Source organism: Sturnira hondurensis, unplaced genomic scaffold (assembly GCF_014824575.4).
Source record: "Sturnira hondurensis isolate 20B ecotype Veracruz unplaced genomic scaffold, ASM1482457v3 Scaffold0006437, whole genome shotgun sequence".
In the NCBI taxonomy this organism is placed as follows: Eukaryota; Metazoa; Chordata; class Mammalia; order Chiroptera; family Phyllostomidae; genus Sturnira; species Sturnira hondurensis.
The window spans coordinates 3498871-3518675 of NW_028079068.1; the positions used below are offsets into that span (position 1 = coordinate 3498871).

General features: G+C 44.1%; 1 protein-coding gene across 5 annotated transcripts in view; it reads left to right on the plus strand.

The window, feature by feature from the left end:
- The window catches only part of LOC118989104 (diacylglycerol kinase iota), a 315926-nt gene that overhangs the window by 232926 nt on the left and 63195 nt on the right, over positions 1–19805 (plus strand). For 4 of the 5 annotated variants that reach the window (XM_037049123.1, XM_037049124.1, XM_037049125.1 and 1 more), the window contains exons 24-27: positions 13110–13179; positions 15556–15596; positions 16474–16601; positions 19287–19409. In XM_037049123.1, coding sequence (XP_036905018.1) covers positions 13110–13179; positions 15556–15596; positions 16474–16601; positions 19287–19409 — 362 coding nt within the window. The remainder of the gene's footprint in view (positions 1–13109; positions 13180–15555; positions 15597–16473; positions 16602–19286; positions 19410–19805) is intronic. The other variant, XM_037049127.1, reaches the window with a different exon arrangement.

Here is a 19805-nt window from a genome sequence, read left to right on the forward strand (position 1 = left end):
TGGTCTTTTTGCTCTGTTCTCCTTTTCTCTCAATTTCACCTCTGGGTGAGATGTTTCCCTGGCCCAAATGACCACCATTAGCAACCAGGGCTATATGTTTCCCCACCCCACCCCACCCCCACCTCCAGGAAAGTGAATTCTCTGCTTTCTACAACCACCATACCACATTCTGAAATGCAGTCTGAAATTAGCCTATTTTGGTCTTTCGGGCAGGATTCAGTCAACCCAGCCTGCCTCTTTTGAGTGAGCCACGTCCAGTCCACAGTGGAATGCTCAGATATCCTTTGCTCCATTAGTCTTTGGGGGCGCAGCTTATTCCCCCCTTTCCCACCTCTGCTGTGTGGCACAGGCCCAACCAGCCATTCCATGTTAGATTTCTCAGGCATGATTCAGATACCAGCACACAGCGTCACCCCGAACTCCTAGGGCACACGTGCTGCTCTCCGAGAAGCCCAGCAGTCCCCTTACTTGCCGGGAGGTATCCAAGCGTGTCAGTGACTCCCTCAAACCAATCTTCTCATAGAGAATTTTCTACCCCCATGTGGATGAGGGGTGTGAAGGTATGTACATTTGTAAATTTGTAAATCCTGGATTAGCACCTTGCTTTAGGTTTTGGTGTCTGTTTTGCTGTTGCTGAAACTTTGCGTTTTAGCATCCTTTTGCATAAACAACAAACACAACCATTCTTTTTTTAAAAGATTTTATTTATTTATCTTCAGAGGGGAAGGGGAGGAGAGAAGGAGAGAAATATCAATGTACGGTTGCCTCTTGTGCATCCCCTGCTGGGAACTGGCCTGCAACCCAGGCATGTACCCTGACTGGGAATCGAACCGCGATCCTTTCATTTACAGGCCTGTGCTCAATGCACTGAGCTACACCAGCCAGGGCAAAAAAAAATAATAACCATTCTTATTACCCTATACCTATAGCTTCTAGGAAGCTTTCTTCCCCAGAAAATAGATACCTTGTACCCTCAGCCACAGCAGCCTAACTATCCTGAGACTGGATGACAGGAACGGGCTTGGCATTCTTGTTTGTTTATGTGTGTGTTTGTTTCTCAAAGCACCCCACTCTTCCAGAGTCCTTGCTTCCATCGGGCTGCAGTAGAAAGGAGAATTCACTCAGGGTGTGTTTTTATTGGGAAAATAAACTCTATTTCTGAGACTGTTTTTTTTTTAAAACCAGTCATTAAAGGCAAGTTTCCACTTCATTTTTTTAGATAGAGAACAAGGTTCCTCACATCCATTATTTGCCTACTCGCCCAGAGTCACCATCTGGGGGTAATTTTATTTTAAAAACGGTCGTGCTTTTAAAGGCAGCTGCTGATCTCCACTTTATAAAACTGACACTGTGGTAGCTCTGAGATTTTAAGTCTGGTGGGGTTTTTTTTAAAGACTGCATTTTTTTATTCATGAATGTTTTGAACCTTTGCAATTTTATCCACATACGTATTTCAGACATTTATCCTAACTTGTTTTTATGACACCAATGCACCTCCTTATTATCCTGGCTTCTTTGCTGTCATTCTGGTGTGAGAGTTCGGATCTGGGGCTCTTTTGTGCCATGCTGCTTCCTGCCACGTGTGTGCATATCCGCAGAGATCAGAGGATGCCTGAGACCCTATAATGTGCTAAGGACATCTGTTCCACTCATGATTCCATCATAGAAACATGCAGAAGGATGAATGGTATTTGTCTGACCGTATAAAGTTGCGCAGTCTCTTTTGTTTACGTGTCGTCAGGTCCAACTCTGGTGTCAAGACTGCTGCCTCGTCAATGTCACTTCCAAAGGTTTTGTGCACTGACCCCATGGCATCGCCAGTGCACGATCAACATTGAGTGTCAGGCTTTGCCTCATACCCCTCCTTGCAGAGCCATAAAAAGCACAACCCTTGGGCATACACGGAAGGCTGGAGTAAAAGAGATCTAGGAAGACCTGGGTCTGCTCATTATAGAAGAAGCTTGACTAAGAGGGACTGAATTTCAGTTAACGTGGCCAGAGGAGAAGGAGGGCAGTGAGGAAATTTCCTGAGCAGAGCAAAGGAGAACTGAGGGGATCAAGGAGTTGGGGGGATATAACCACGTGCATCTGGCTGGGATCTCGGGGAGACAGGAGGAGGAAGGAGTTGGAGGGACGGTGAGCAGAACGCTGTTTAGCTGCACTTGTTTTGAGATGCCTGTTAGGCCCGTGTGTAGAAAGCCGGGGGCATGAGTGTTAAAGCTCATCGATACGTTCAGGACCAGAGATAGAAATGTGAGAGTTAGGAACTGGATGGTGCTCAGAACCCCGAGGCAGGGGGAGATTCCCCCAGGGAGAGTTTCAGAAAGAAGAGGGCAAGTCTAAGAGAGCAGTCAGTCAAGGAGAGTCGTGGCAACTGACGGGCAGCAGGAAGCTGCCAATCAGGGAGAGGGTGGGATCATGAAAGGCAAGAGGAAAACGTGTGTCCAAGAAGGAAGAAGTAATGAAATACGTCCAGTACTGCTGAGAAGTGGGGCTGATGCGGATTGATTTCTCTGTTTTTCTGAGGACGCATATCAAACGCATGGGTGAGAGGTGCTATTTTATGTAGAAAGCGCCAAAACCAACTGGCAGGAAATTTCATACTAAGTCTTTTGTTTCCTAATGCAGAAACCCATAATAATGTCAGAACCTCTAGTCTGTCTCGGTGGGAGTTAGGGGGTCACGTAGGAGAAGCCTGTCTGAAACATGAACCACAAAATCCCTAAAGTGCTTTTCAATGAACTTGCTTGTATATGAGATGGCACTGAATATGCTTGTTTGGAGAACTAACAGTAATAGAATGAATGAATGCTGGTAACTTTAAAAACTTGGGAAATTCCTGTCTAACTCACAGTTGGGAGTTTAGCTGCCCATCTTCTAAGGCCAGAAAGAAATCAAGAGAAAACCAGCATTCAGAAAGGTGAACGAAGGCCCACGGCACCTTATTAGTGGGCCATGTGGCAGCTTCTAGCGCTCTGAGCATTCCACTGCTGTAGTTGCGTCCTCTCCCAAATTCAGAGCGAATTGCCAACAAAGCACTGAGGCTCAAAAATGTCACCTTGGATTAACCTCACAAGGCATGACGGGTTATACAAGCGCATGTTGGGTATTTATAGGCTGCTGAGAATGCCTGCCTACACCATCTCTGAGGTCAAAATACAAAAGCCCTTCCATCCTAATGGCATCTCTTGTAACCTGTAACCACTAATTTAGACAAGCAAAATGCACTGTGCTTACAGACTCGGGGTGTTTTTGAGCTTGGCAGATAAACTAGTATTTATAGAGAAATTGGACTCTGCCTGCCTATTCAAGAAAGGTGCTTTGGGAGCTAATTTCTCTGCTTCCTCCTTGGACTTCATTCTGTTTCTTGTTAATAGCAAGTCATAAGTGACCAAGGAGAGAAGCAGATTCAGCAGTTTTAGCAATTCTCATCTGGGAGAGATTTTGCCCCTCACATGGGGGGTTTAGCAATTTGGACGGTTTTGTATATCACCATGAGGGGAGGAGGCACTACTAAAATCTGGTCAGTAGAGGCCTGGGATGCTGCTAAACATCTTACCCTGCACCAGACAGTCCCTACAACAAAGGATTGTCCAGCCCCAAATGTCAATAGGGAGGAACTTAAGGAACCCTGAGTCATTCTGATGGCCCACAGGCCCTGACTGGGGACCACAGGCAGATGTAAGTGCTAGGTCAGAAAGGCACAGGAAAGAGGAGCAGGAAGAGAAAAAGTAAGGCAGGAAAAAGGCATCTGCAGCTACGGTAAGGCAGACGAAGCCGGGAAGCAGGAGTGGTGGAACCAGCCACACTTCAGAGTTTTTGTAGACACTCCGAGTTCCCCCATTTGCCCAGTGTACGGGCGCCCCAGGAAGCTGGTGTAGCTGGCACGCGGAAGTGTGCTTCCCAGAATATTAGGAGCTAATCATTTGAGATTTCAATGAATACGATAGGATTTCATAGTAGTAGGTTCCAAAAGGGATCCATCCAGGTGATTTCTTGAAGAATTAACTTACGTAACACTAACACCAGAATGGTTGGAGTATTTCAAAATAGATGCAACATTTTTGAAAAGGATTTTCTTTCTTTCACAATGTCTTCTTCTTCCATAAGAACAAACTCTTGGTCAGATGTGAGTCTATATCCAGTCGCTTGTCCTTTGACCCCGTTTTTATTTATTTATTGTTTTCTACACTCCTACCCGAGCTTCCTCTGGGGGGCAGGTTTGTGTTGTACTTCACCAGAATTTTGTCTAGTCCTAGGCAAACAGTATTTGCCCACAAACATTTGACTTATTTATCTTCAGGTTGTACTGACTGCCCTTACTCATTTCTCTCCATTCTTTGAAATTTGCTGCTCCTTAATTTGTTTTCTGGGTTTTTAGAGTCTTTCGATGGATGGGTTGAAACAAGTTAAGGCAGTCATTCTGGGAATTAATTTATTTTGTATTAGAGAAGAATAGGATTTAGCTAGGAATTATGTAGAATGTTCCTTTGGGCTAGATCAAAGCTGTCAGAAATGGATTAAAGAAGGAGTTAGAATAAGTCTTGCCTGGGGCCAGGCCTGTTTGCTAGCAAAGACAGTGCTTCTGCTAACACACACACTCACACACTCACACACACAGCTATTGTCATTAATGGAAGACTTCCTCTCACACACAAAAAAGGGCTCTTGAAAATGTTAGAACATCTCTCATTCCATCTCCTACCACTCTGTAACTATTCCTCTTTCAAAACTGGCTTCGGAAGCAGGCATCCCATTTCTGTACTCTGCTGCAGGCCTTGTGAGTGGTAAAAAGTTTCGAAAGACCATGACAATGGCAAGTCTATTACTGAGGATTATAGTCACATAAACAGTTATCTCTAACCATCCCTGATGGACCCATTCACTAAGGATAAAGAGACATTGGGGTATGGCTTGGTGAGGAAACTAGAGAAGACTTGAATAAAGAGGTGGATTGGGCATGGGAAATGTCAAAGCAGAAGAAAAATTTGGATAGGTAAGCAAGAGAGAATTTTGGGGGTAAAGTCGTTGTGGACCAGACATCATTAAACAACGCAGGGACTCCCAACCCAAGGGACTTCTTTTCTGTCTTTGCTGACGTCTTCCCTGCATTTTATGAAAGAAAATGAATATTTCATTCACATTGAAGGTATAGTTCAATGCTAAGTGAATATTGCTTAATTGGATAATCTCCTAGAATGTGTAATGGGGCTGCTGTGCCTTCATTAAATTGTGTGTGCATCCACTCTAAGCAGTTGAGTGAAAATTAAGGGCAAATTTGGCATACGCATGCCAAGTAGTGGCTCAGATAATCTCCTTATCAATTACATATAATTCATGCCATTTGGCTGAACTGTATATAAATATAAATACATATATTATATATATATGTATATATATATATGAACTAGGTCTGCTTTTGTGCATCAAGCTATATTTTTCACATGAGAAATAGATTTTCTATTAACATATTTCAAAAGAGAAAATTCAGATATCGGACTTTTGAAAGAAGTGGTATTTCTTAGTATTACCCACTTAATAAGCATGCAATCTTAGTGGACTGATACATTTGCAACAGAAAGGAACACGGTGTGGCCAAGGTTTTATCATTTGCCTACATTCTAGGGCAATGGCGGTTGCATTCATCCCAATCACTGCATTTGTGTGCAGAAAAATAACAAATCAAAAAATGAGCAAGTTGAGTACCTTCTCTCTCTGATGAGTCACTGATTTGATTATGTAATTTGTGAGGGCTGAGGAGACTGGAAGCCCTAAATTAGCTCCGAAAGCTACCGATGTGGTAGGGGTGCAGCTTGCGTGCGTAATTACGTGAGTACCTCCTGAAATGGAGTGACGTTCACGCAATCGCATTTCTTACGTGTCTACAGTCAGATGCTTCTGAAAGGTGCCTCTCTCTAAGTTTGTTTTTTGGGGGCCCTCTCAGAAATTAGGCCTGTGCGTTTATTTTGATGTCCAGCGGTCACAAAGCAAACATACTTCCGGCCATTCTTACTCAGTGACATAGATACTTCCATGTCTGCTCTATGAGGGTCCAGGAATTTCTAAGCCCAGCCCCTGGAGCCAAACTTTGCCCTCTTGGCAGGGGCTTTGTTTTTTTCTCACTTCCCCTTTTCTGTTTGAGGCTGGTTCTTAGTCCACAGTACACTGCTGGTCACTTTTCTGCTGCCCCTGAACCCAGGACTTCTTAATGTCAGGGCCACCCACTCTAGCACTGTGTCAAGCCCTCTGTGTGGACCCAGTGAGCTGTCCACCTGATGGGTGGTGTCTCCCCCCCAAACAGAGCTGCAGCAAGCGCAGAGCTACCTCTGTGCGGACATCACTCTCACTCCCCCGCATTCTGATTCTCTTATTCGAGTAGGAGAGAAAGGGGTATAGACAGGGAAGACGGAAAAATCAAGGTATCTTGAGTATATAAGAACCTAGGCACTTCCGTTGTCCTCATGAGTTAAGACGGTCAGAAAGAAGTTCGTGGGCGTGGCTTTAAGTTACTGTAAACTGAATCACTGCTCCATTGTTAGTCCGTCCAAGAGGCGTTTGTCTTTGATAGGAAGCTCCTTAAGGCATTTTTCTTGAATTAACTGCTTATGTCATGTAGTCTGCCAGATTTTATCATCTTGGGTGATCTTAGTTTCCTGATTGTGCACAATTCTAGGCTTCTTCTTGGCTTTTGACTCCCCACGCAAAGTAGACACTGGGATAGCACCCTCCTGCCGTCCCTCCTTCTGTACCTTTTCCCACATCTGTGCTCAGTTGCACATGCAGACATATACTATATTTTGTTTGTTTTTTAAAAGTGTATCATATTCTTTGCACACTAGCTATACACATCATACCACAATTTATTTTTAACGATAATATACTGTGGACATATGTCTTGCTGATAAATGAAGCTCTAACCCAGTTTTTAAAAACTGCTGCTCTGTTCCATGGTATATATTTATCCTTACCTCCGTGGGTGGGAATTCAGGTTATCTGCAGTTTCTGCTATTATACGTTGCTTTTGTAAACAGTATGGCAATAAGCATCATGGTGCAGGTTTGAAAATAAAGTTGCAACAGAAATGATAGCCACCTCACACAGCAAACACCCCACCAATACTGGCCATTCCGGTATGAAGGTCAGAACTACAATCACATAATGCACACACAGCAAAGTCCCCTAGACTCTGCAATCAGAAGCTTCTTTACAGGAATGTTAGTTCCTTGCCTCTGGGTTATGATTCACTGTTGTTCTCACCGAGGACCATATTTCTGTGAGATTCTTAAGCAGACACTTACATGGGAGGGGACAGTGCACAGGCAACGTGACTGCGGAATCTGAGGGAGGAAGACTTCTGAGTTAGTGGGCAGTGAGCCGTCTGATGGGAAATAGGAAAGATTAGTTTGAGTTAACAAAAGCTGAAACTGCGGAAAAACCCTTGAACCGGGGTTGACAGGAGGTCATCATAGCCATTAAGTTTATCCCAGCTTTTGTTTTCTTTACCTTTTTGCTTGAGCTGAATCAAAAAATTTTTCTTAAACTTATACAAGTGCTCACCCCCCCCCCCACCGATTCTTCAAAACCCCAAATAATTGTAATTCCTCTAGAAGCCATAACACCTGGTGTATAAGCTCACGGGCTGTGTAGTAGAAGAGGTCTGCATTTGAACTTCAACTCCACCACCTAATACTTAGGTGCTTCTGAGAGTCTACTTGAATTCTCAGTGCTGGTTTGTCATTCGGGGCTTGCTTTCAGGTGCTGGAAAAGAGGTTCAGGAGGAATAGTGGGATAGAAGGTAGGGTAGATACTATGTAGGGGCTAGATTATACTTCTTCTTGATGACAGAATGAATATGGCTTAAAAATAAGCCTAGGCCCTGGCTGGTGTAGCTCAGTGGATTGAGCACGGGCCTGTGAAGCAAAGGGTCACTGGTTCAATTCCCAGTCAGGGCACATGCCTGGCTTGTGGGCCAGGTTCCCAATAGGAGGTCATGCAAGAGGCAACTACACATTGATGCTTCTCTCCCACTCTTTCTCCTTCCCTTCCCCTATCTGTAAAAATAAATAAATAAAAAATATTAAAAAAATAAGCCTAGGAATATGGATTAAAATCAACCTGCTAAAAGAGACTCTAACCTAATGTTTCTAAATGAGCTCCAGCAGTAGCCAGGCAGCCTGAAAACCAAGTGAATTCTAGTAATTTCTTTCATATACATTCTGCTGGGGGGTATTTCCCAAATATGAACATATTCCGTAGATGAATTAACAGAAAAAAGACTGATAAGTCTAAAGTTTATTTAATATAGAACCATCAGGGAATTCAAAAGAGCAATGGTTATGGAAAAATTACCAGAATTTAAAAAAGGGGAGGGCATACTGGAAGTACAAGAAAAGGAAAGAATGATTGCCAGTCCCCAGAACGTTATGCACTGAGCAGTGGACAGCCTGTTGAGGTTGCCCTTTAAGCCAGACAACGGAAATGAGTCAGAGTAGAAGCTATAGGTGAAGGCCTTAAAGGAGAAGCAGCGGTCAGCTGCCCGGAGCTCTATGTGACACCATGACACCTGGCCTCTGTGTAAGTGGATTGTAGGATTTAGGATTGTACCTCTTGGCACATCTTAGCTATACCTTCCTCGGTGTCACGACTCTTTGAAAACGTCTGCCCTCTTTGAAAACATCTGCCCTCACCAAGGGCTGTTAGCCCCAAACTGTAGACTGGAAAGGGAAGAACTGTCTTAAATGTGAGTTGCGCCTTCCCTTAGCTTTCCTGACAGCGACTGTCGTCTGCTCTTTCCATGGCCAGACTCCAGTGCTCTGGGCAGCCGACTCAAAATCCTGTCCTTGAACTCGGTGACTTTTGACCACAGGCAGGAAATAAATGAAAACCACAATAACCATCCCATGAGAAAAGAAGTACAAATCTGGTATATCAGACATAGCACAGCTCTGGAGACTGGAGCAAGAAAGGAACTTGGGAGCACGCAGACAGCTTACAGAGAGCATCATACCCCTCCGAAGACATGGCTCATGCTCTGTTCTTCTTCGTGCCTTACAGACCACACACCTGGCACTTCATTACCTCCAATAAATACACACTGAAGAGACAGGTCATAATTGTGTCACTGGAATAAAAACGATGGGTAGTTGTGGGGCAACTGGCAATTAAATCAGCAAATAAAAAGATAATGATTTTGGCGAAACTAAGCCAATATCTAGGGAGCATGGTTGCTGTTGAAGGGGCAGTATTACTGAAAGAGGAGAGATCAGCGTGATAAACTGTTCTGAAAAACGCGAATGTTGGCGATAGAAGATGTTCAGCCTCGAACACAATTCCCTGTATTTCAAACAGTTATGTAGCTTCTAGTGCTGTGAGGGGGTGTGGAATTTCTGATGCAGACAAACCCTGCAAACACCAAACCCACAGCAGCCTGATCTCAGCCTCCGTTTGATGTCATTCTTTTTCGTGCCCCCTTGTGTGAATCTGTCCCATTGCTTTCCCCCGAAACCCAGACTCTGATAACAGATGTATTGTGTCGTATAGCCCCATCTGAGTCATCTGGTCTGAAGTGTGGCCGATGTCCTGTGGGCTCCTCATGTGGTTCAAGGTCAGCGTTACTTTAGGTAAAATAATGTTGTCCCAGCCACCCCAGTATCACTTGTCCAGCATAACTACGTCTGCGTGTGGACATGTACTAGCTGATGGGTTAGGCATTTCACATGCCATTTCCTATGCTCCTCAAAAGAACCCTTTGCAGTATTTACTGTGGCTGCCATTCTCCAAGTGAGGCATCCAAGGCACAGAGGAGGTGAGAAACTTGCCTGAAATCTCCCCCCCCAGCAGGTGCTCAAAGCTGGTGTATTTGGTCTGCAGGGTTCCACGCCTCTGGGCTTGCTAGTCCCCTGAGGCTGGGTCACCTACAACCCATTGCATTGTTTTTAATTCCTGTGTATCGACCTGTCTTTCCTATGATATTTAAGTACTACTTCGTGCATGGGAACATGTTTATCATCTCAGTTCTTCGTCTTCTGATCTCATTCCTCAACATCGTTCAGTTTTCCAGGTGTACTTTCTGCTCCGTGTTTCAACTCAGGTGAAATACGAGAACCTGGGCACCACCAGGTGTAGTGTGTCTAGTCTGCTCTTCTCCCTCGGACCCTGGGGCTGGCGTCCCAGCATCTGGCGTCCCAGCATCTGGTCCTGCTTAGTAGCCGCATTTCTTTGTTTCTTTGTGTTGGTGGGTTGTGTGGGTATGTTTCATCGTTTGTCAGGCTTCTGCAGCGAAGCATTGTTTCAACACCAATTTCAGGCAAATGTCCGATGTCAGGGTCCTAAATGTAGGTGAGACCCTCCCGTCTGCATATATAGGTGTGGACCACCCTAGATCCCAAAGAAGGTTGTGTCAAGGCTTCGCTGCTTTTATGTATCTTTTTAACACTTAAAAATTTTTTAAGTAACTAATTTAATTGCACTGCATTATAAATATTCACTAGATTGAGTAGATGGTGCATTTTTCCTTTGAAATTCAAGTGACTTTTTAAAAAAAATTATTTAATTGTTGTTCAAGTACAGTTTTACTCCCTCAAGTGACTTTTAATGTAGGACCTCATTATGTTAGTAACTGTTCCCTTAAGAGGTTTTTGTTGATGTTTATAAGAAGGTTGAAATCTTCCAAAAAGGTGGGAGAAGATACAAGCCTCGTTTGGGGAGGCCAGTTCAAAGAAGTTAGGGAGGTGCCTGGAATTCTCCAACCATTTTCTGAGATTGCAGTTTAATCTTCAGGTGACTAGGAAAGTATCCAACTATTTTTCAAGAAAAAAATTTTTGTGTGAAATTTCTGTGCCTTAAATTAATAAAGTATTGCTTAACTTTAATTCTTGAGGCCATCCAGTACTCCATGTAAATAGGTCGTCCTCTTGTCTGTTTTTATTAAATAAATAAACATTAGGAAAACTTACGGCACCTTATTTAAAGGGATGGAAAACATCTGTGAGGGACCACAGACAGAAACAAGCCCAGAGTCGTTGCATCCTTTTTCTGTGTGGCCATGGGCCACATTTAGCCCCTACCAACAGAATTGCTACAAAGCTCAGAGAGATCCCGTGGTTTGAAACCATAATCACCAGTATCTTTGAAATACTGATTCCTATTTGTGTGCATCTGGGTATTGTGAAGGCACTTTACTGGTTAGAATCTTATTTTTATTGAATTGTCTCTGACCTAAATGTTGGACTCTTTGAATTAGTAGCCTTTTAACCTTTGTTGATCTATAGAAAACAGTAGTTCCTCTACCCAGAGAAACTCACATGCATGTAGACACCCCACATTTAGCATCAAATGTCAGGGAGTTCCAGGGTTGTTGGCCTGTTTCCAGATCTATTTGAACCCATTTGAAGTGGTTCAGAGAGCTCGGGGACAATCAGTGTGTTCGCAGAGCAAACTGACGGACTTCTCTTTGAACGCAACCTCCTGCAGGAAGTTCACAGATATCAAATACTTTGTGGATCAAAGTGAGAATAAATAATTGAAGAGAAAAGAAGCAAAATAAACCAATAGAAGTCAGGCACACACATAAAATTTACTAGCCTGAGGGTAAGCATTCATGTGGCTGAGGCCATATATCAATCTGCATTTTATTCAGTTATACTAAGTAGTATTCAGTGTTTTCTCATTTGACTATTCTAGCAATACACTATTAATGTTTTGGTTCTAAAAATGATAAATCAAGTATTTGTTTATTCTTTCAGAGTTGCTTTCAACCTAGGAAAACTAAGAGTTTTTAATTCACGGTGCCCCCTGTAGCATATTTGACATCAAAATTGAGAAAGTGTCCTTGGTGTTTAAGTTCTTTTACTGCTAGAGAAGATGGTCATGACTATTTAATACACTTATTTATTAGCTTTCATAGTTGCCACTAAATATTTCAAATATCTTCCAAATTTCTCAATTTATAATTGCATTTTACACCAAGCTGAGACATGTTGGTAGCTCTGTATTTTGTAAAAGTATAGTGGGAACCTTACATTTCTGAAAAACAAGGTAGCACGTGTGTCAAAATATAATTTTAACACTGTGTTGAATATGATTCTCGTGTAAATAGGTGCTGAGCGCATGCCAAAATTTCATTTAGCTTAATCAGCAGGCTGGTAAAGTCAGCCCAAAAAGAGGGATATATATTTCTCTCTGTATCCATAGTCATATCGATTGATTCTACATCTATAAATATAAATTTTGGTACCAGTGTTCACCAATACTAAATTCCTTCTTTTTAAAAAATCAATTACTTAACTTACACAAGCCACTCATTAAAAAGCCATATACCTCCACTTTTCTTTTTTTTTTTTTTAAGATTTTATTTATTTATCTTTAGAGGGGAAGGGAAGGAGAGAGGGAGAGAAATATCAATGTATGGTTGCCTCTTGTGAGTCCCCCACTGGGAACTGGCCTGCAACCCAGGCATGTGCCCTGACTGGGAATCGAACCATGATCTTCTGGTTCCCAGGCCCACGCTCAACCCACTGAGCTACAGCAGCCAGGGCCACCCCAACTTTTCAATAATAAAATGTATCCCTGTTCTGGTAACTTTTGGCACGTGGTTCTAAAACTTTAGCATGCATTAGACTCAGCTTGTTAAAAGAAGATTGCTGGTTTCTATCTCCAGGGATTTCTTTTAGCAGGGGAATTTTCATACCTGTCAGAACGCCCTGTTTCTACCTCCATAGATTCTCTCAGTAGGGGAGGTGTTCAGACCTGTGTGGAGAACGCAAATGTAAATGACAGCTGCCACTAACTCCTCAGCATCACAAAGGGAAACAAAGAAATTCCTTAAAGGAAGTAAATGTCCCGCCCTATTGTGTCATTTATGAGTGCTTAACGGGATCATTGAAAACCTCCTAGAAATTTTATGTGGGAGCCATTTTTAAAAGTTCCACGTGCAAGGATTCATTTCAAAGCAGAGCCCCTGTTTCTGTTTCTAGTAGAAAAAAATATGATTTGGTCTCTCACCAAAACTTGGTTTAGAAAAGGATGCTCGCTTCTAGAAATGGGTGCCCCAGCAGAATGTAGGCTGAGGAAAGCCCCTCTGCCCACAGGATGTGTGTGTCTCTTTCCAGGACCAAGAAACCTCCTTCCCCAGGGCACTCTCAGCTCAGAGACTCTCCCCACGCTGGTGCTTTCTAGATGGTGAGTGTTTCTGTATTTCAGTGGGGGGTGGCGGGGGGGGGGTGCGGTGGGGAAGCAGTGGGGCAAGGCAGCCACTGGTGGTGTGGACTCGAGTTTCCCGAAAGACTCTTCAGAAACCCTGCACATGGCTCCACGTGGTTGGTATTGGCATCTCAGTGATGTGGACTTGCTGGTGTTGTAGCACACTTTTCGGAGGTCATTTCCCTCGAAGCAAGCGGTCAACTTCTCTGGCTCATCATCTCAGCATCAGATTGCTCAAGCTGGCATTTCCCTTCATTGCTTCCTCCCCCCCGCCAGCCCCTCACCTCCTAAAACACGTTGAGTGCCTCTTATGAGGCCAGTAGATAGCTCACTGACCAGGGGATGGGTACCAATATGTATGTTACTTGCATGTTTGGGAACTTTCGTATTATCTTCATTAAACCATCATTTCAGTGTGATATGTATTTATCAAAGCGTAGACAAGTTCAGTTGCATTCATATCTGCCCTGCTGAGCATGACATTGAATGCCCAATAGGTCAATTGTTTCCTGATTGGTTAACGAGTCCATTTTCATCACCAGCATCTCTCACGCCCTAGATGCTGCTCAATTCTACTTCTCTACCCAGTTACCTACATTGAAGTCCATCCCTGCTTATATGCTGCCCAGTGTACCTACCACCCAGTAGGTCTCTTGTCCATGTGGTTTTCATCATAGATCTCTCTTTGTTTCACCGTGTTTGCGTCCGAGAGGATAGAAATGTGGGTAAGAGCACGACAGGATATATGATGTGTGAGCAGTATTACGAAGATGAGCGTGAGTGTCTATCTGAAATCTCACCTACATAAATCACAGCACAGGTTTTCATTAAAGGCTTGTCAGCTCCCTCTGAAGGTAAATCATGCTGCTTTTCCTCCAGCTCATTGATTCCCCGGTGATGAAGACAAAATCGTGTTCTTCCTCTATCCACAGAGGAGTGGCGTATATTTAGGAAAATTATGAAAATGTACATGAATTGTTGTACATACGATGTTTTCCATATATGGTCTTTGATAAAACTACAAGGGTGGGTAATGATCTTCATGCACATATTAGTTTTACTCTACAAATAGTTTTATTAGAAGCCTTTATGAGGTGATTGTAGCCACAGTGAAAAAGAAGAAAGAGCAAGGCCTTCTCAGGCAGGTTTTTCCCTCCCATTGCTGTGAGAGGGTGCGGCCTCAGCTGTTGGGTTTCTTAGCTCCTTTCCTTTGGAGAAAAGCTACTCGTTAAACATTTATGATTTTTTAAAACTTTTAAAAATTTTTCTTATTTATTTATCTTTAGAGAGGAAGGGAAGGAGAGAGGGAGAGAAATATCAATGTATGGTTGCCTCTTGTGCATCCCCTGCTGGGAACTGGCCTGCAACCCAGGCATGTGCCCTAACTGGGAATCAACCCGCGATCCTGTGGTTTGCAGGCCTGCACTCAATCCACTGAGCTACACCAGCCAGGGCTAAACATTTATGATTTTTGAATGATTATTTACACTTTGAGTTTTTTAGCCTAGTTAGTACTATGTGGAAGATCTAGATGTGGTATTCGGACTCTGGTAGATAGATTTAAGCAAGGAGAAGCATAATTTTTTGAATGTGAACAATAAAGGCAATAAGTTCTAGAACCCCAGGTTTGTAAAATGTTTTTCCTGCAAGCCAGAGCTACAGCCCAGTCCCTTTTACAAATGCTTATATTATATATATATATGTAAATAAAATTTGTTTTTTTGTTGCTATTTTGACTTTCTCCAGACATAGCTTAGGGACTGACTTTTAAGGTGAGATGACTCCTTTGAGACCAGATGTGGTCCCTGGCCCTGCCTCTTCACGATCTTTTCCAAAATGAGAATCACTTTCTAGGAAGTCTGGCTACCTAGGGGTTTTTGTTTTTGTTTTTGTCTTTTCTAGCCTTATTTACTTAATAAATGGACTCCCAGGTCTGTTCAAGGTCTTAATATCTGGAGACAAAAGAATAAGGGAAACACAGTTGCCTTAGTCTTGTAGTTCCCTGTGAACGGAGTGTAACCAAAATGCAGAGAGGTGGCAGCAGTGAGTTCCTGCAGGGTAGGGGCACGGGACTGAGGAAGGTCTCACAGAGGAGGAACGCTCGCTCCCGTTGGTCCTTAAAGGGCCAGTACACTTTAGGTTAGCAGGGGCGATGGGGAGGCGGGGCTTTCTAAGCAGTGGGACATTAGCAGCAGAGGTGCGGAAGTACTGAGGTTTTCTTAGTAGCTTTAGGGACTGCAGGGATGCGCCTGCCAGGAATGGAAGGTCTCCGATTGACGTGGCAGGACAGAAGGCTACCAATTGAGTGCCAGGTCACAGACCACTCTGAATGCCATATACTTCTTTTTTTCCTAGCAACTTCTGCTGATCGCTTTTATCGAATAGACCGATCTCAGGTAAGTTCCCTTGCGCGTGCTTGTGAACGTAAAAAATTCCCTAGTGACTGTGCTTTACTGATAGCTAATCCTACAAATTTTTCTAACAGAAAACAGAAACATGTGTACAGTTTAGAGTGGTATTCTTCACTAAGCTATACCTTTTTGTTTGTCGTCTTGTGGGTAATGATGTGTGGACTGAAGATGATGCGACTTGACCTTTTTTAATGAGTACAAGCGATAACGAGCCTGGTAAATATTGTCACCAGGCCACACTTCCGATTTTTCTTCACACTGCTACTTTAAAACACCACTTCCTAGTCAAACTGTGTGCCTTTTACAGTGTGAGACCTCAAGTGTATATCTAGGCTACTTAGTTTCAACTCACCACGTCCCAGAGTTCGGTAATAAGAAAATGAGGTGCTTATGCCTAATGATAACACGTGCTCTCCCTGTCCAAATTCCCCTGAAAAATGAAAGCGCAGTGTGGAATCCAGTGATGTAACCAGGGTTAACTATGCTGGTTAACCTTGACCGGGTCCTGGGGGTGAAAGTCCAAGTCATTGTCCACTCATGCTGGACCAAGTTCCATGTGGGTGTCCCTTCTCTGATAGTCTTAGGGAAGAAGAGGCAAAACCTGGTTATACTAACGAGATCCTGGCCAACTAGGAGCCCAAGCCAAGCGGGATTCACGTCTCTCCCTCCCCGGCCTCTTGCTATGATGTTGCCTCCAGGAGGGACGTCCGCTGGTCAGGCCCCTGACAACTCACTGTGGGCATTAGAGGTGCCACAGGATTTCATTATTCTTCAAGACCAAGACGCTTCGTGGTGTTAGGCTGCACGCGACAAGATTCGAACGTCCTGTCAATCACCTGACAGACTTCTCTCTCTTCCTTAGGAACACTTGCACTTTGTGATGGAGATTTCCCAAGATGAGGTTTTTATTCTGGACCCAGATATGGTGTTGTCGCAGCAGGCGGGGACACCACCAGGCATGCCTGATCTGGTGGTGGAGCAAGCTTCAGGGTGAGTGTGTGCGTGCCTCCGCTGGCAGTGTGGCGGCGAGACTGGCCACGGGGTGCCGTCTGTGTCTTGTCTGGCTTCGGAGCTGACCTTTCTAATGACATCAAACTACTTGAAAATACAGAAGTGCCTTCCTTGTCTGTGGGGGATATGATCCAACACCCCCCTACACACACACACACACTCACACACACACACACACACATTCGGGAGATTTCTGAAACTGCAGGTGGTATCAAACTCTACATACTATGTTTCTTCCTATATATACATACTTATGATAAAGTTTAACTTATAAACTAGGCACAATAAAAGCTCTAAAATGACACCTAATAATAAAACAAAACAATGACAACCACGTCCTATGGTAAAAGTTATGTGAATGTTCTCTTTGTCTTTCCCTCCCCCCTCCCTCCCTCCCTCCCTCTGTGATAACCAGTCTTATAACTGCTACAGGCAGCCCCTAAGTGAGTAATGGGCAGATGGTGAACACAGCATGGAGACCCTGGACACAGGGATGATTCGCGTCCCGGGTGGACAGAGGGGGGTGGCATAAAATTTCATCGGGCTACTCGGAACGGCAGGCAATTTAAAACTTATGAGCTGTTTCTTTCTGGAAATTTCCACGTAGTATTTTCAGACACAGGTCAACCACAGGTCACTAAAGCCAAAGAAAGTAAAACCGCAGCCAAGCTGGGGCTGCCGCACAGGGGTTCTGGTTGTGTTTTGCCAGTGTCGAATAGTGGGTTTCGTCATCAGTCTGCCTCGTGCGTGGTTCTGTGGAAATGCTCTTCTCCATCCAGGTTGGTGTCATGTCTGAGCTCACTTTACCCGCCACGCCCACACTGTCTGCCAAACTAGAAAGCGCCAGTGTTTGCATTTGTGCGTATATATCTTCAATGCCTGTATTAACCAAATAAAAATGGACACGGTGATTTGGCAATTATGTTTCTGCTCTTCCTCCTCCTCCTTTTTTGTTCTATCTAGGCGGCCTGAGGCATATAGATTGTATAATAATAACTATCACATGCCAACACTTAGTATGAGCCACCTACTGTGCTGAATGCCTTTGCTATATTCCTACCCCCACTCCATAGTGACTTCATCATCTTCAGTGGTCTTTGCTGGTGTCCTCATCAGTAAAATGAGAATAATAATAGCTACGTATAGAATTGCTCAAAGACTAAATGAATGGAAGCATGTTGAAGCATTTAGGATAGTTCTTGGCACTTGAGAAGATACTCATTAGATATGATGTTATTAAAATCATCTTCAGCATCATTTCTCAATGACCCTGCTAGTTTGCTACTATTACTGTCCTACACCCATTGTTAAGAAAATTGGTGCCTAGAAGGTTTCTAACTCGCCCAGGATTGCACAGAAAATAAATGGAAAAACTGAGATGTAGTTCCAGGTTTTCTGGTGCCTGGGCCCGTGAATTTAACCTCTACATTGAGTGGCTAGAATGGTATTGGCATTTCTGGGTTATTTCAAGAATTCAGAAGTATTTATTTAGAGCTTTTTATGTGTCAGGTACTAGAGTAAGCCCTTGGGGAATGAGAGCACCAGAATCAAAACAGACCAAAACCTCTGCCTTCTGAAGTCTAATGAACTTCAGACACTGACTGGTATAAGGAAGCTCAATAGTCGAATTAAGGATTTCCCTGGAACGCACACATGTGCACTCAAATAGCATACACAGAGTGCGCACACGTATCTATTTGGCATTAACAAAGCTACTCGCTCGAGTAACCCTTGGGCCTGTTTCACCCTCCTCTCTAGTCTGTTTGGCCCTCACTGCCACGTGGGAGAGCTCCCACTCTGCCGGGGCCCGCTGATGTCTGTGCTATCAACTGAGTCTGTGCGTCACCAAAAGAAGACAGGAGTCGTGGGATGAAATAGATACATATCTGTGTTTAGAAGCCAGAGCTCGTGTCTCGGAGCTGTCTGGGCATGAAGGGAAAGCCAACAGGTTCAAAGGCTGGTCTAACATGACTGGATGTTCCAGAAGGCAACGGAGAAGGCCACCTTCACGGTCCATGTACCATAAATCAAGCCTGTCAGTCGTGGGGAAAACAAGTGAGATGCTGAGTCCTGCCTCAGATGCAGTAGGTACTAGAGTCTAGATGGCCTCCCGCCCTGTCCAATCTGGGCAAAGGCATGATTCATATCCTTAATCTGCTAAGAGAGGACCCAAGCTCACCCTGGTCAACTCCTGGCCAAAAGAAATGGCTTTGTCCTGGGTTAGACCTCTACGAACTCTAGCTCCACAAATAAAGTAGCCTGAGACCCTACAAGTTTTTAAGTCAGTCCTTCCTTATTTCTAATCAGTGGCTCACACTGGACAAAACCAGGAGCAGTGCAGCAGTGACCGAGGACGGGCTTTGTCAGCTTCCAATCCGCATTCCTGCGTCAGGCTCGGTTACTTCTTTTCTGTTAACGTTTCACATGACTCCGTCTTGAAATTCATGTGAATTCTCATCTGTAAAGCCAGCAGAGAATCACACAAATAGTTCATGGTGGTGGGGCAAATTAACTGCAATAATAAATGTGAAGTTCCTAGTAAATAAATACTCCCCAAAGAGGAATCTCCTGTCTCGCATTAGAGACAGAAATCGTCTCGAGAAAGCACGGCGTGGGTCGCATGGCTGACTTTGCTTACAAGTCTGGTGTCCTTCTCTCTCCCAGAATATCAGACTGGTGGAACCCTGCGCTACGGAAACGCATGCTGCGTGATAGTGGAGTGAGCATGATCACTCCGTATTATGAGGACGCGGATATGAAAGATCTCAGCCACTCCCGTGGGCTCCAGTAAGAGTTCTCTCTCTCTCTTCTTCTGTGTGCTACTGTGATCCCTGGGAGAGCATCGCGTGGGGTCTTCACCAGTGGGAAAGCTTCTCTTTTCAGTGCTGTGCATGCTGTCTCGTGGCTGTCTCACCCTGTGGATTGACGTTTTATTCACTTGGCTCACTTTTCTCCACCCAAGCTCCCCAGGGAGCTTCGCTTTCCATTTCTCTCGCTCATGAGCCCCACGGAGACCTTTCATGTGGATCTGTAAACATTTTCACCCCCAGCAGTATCTGGTTCACTGGAAGCCAGGCATTTCTGTGCTGAGCACATCATGAAGACATGCATGCGAGTGACCGTGAATAGTTTGGAAGTGACGTATAGTGGTCATTGTGTGAACGTGCCGACGTGCTGTTGCAG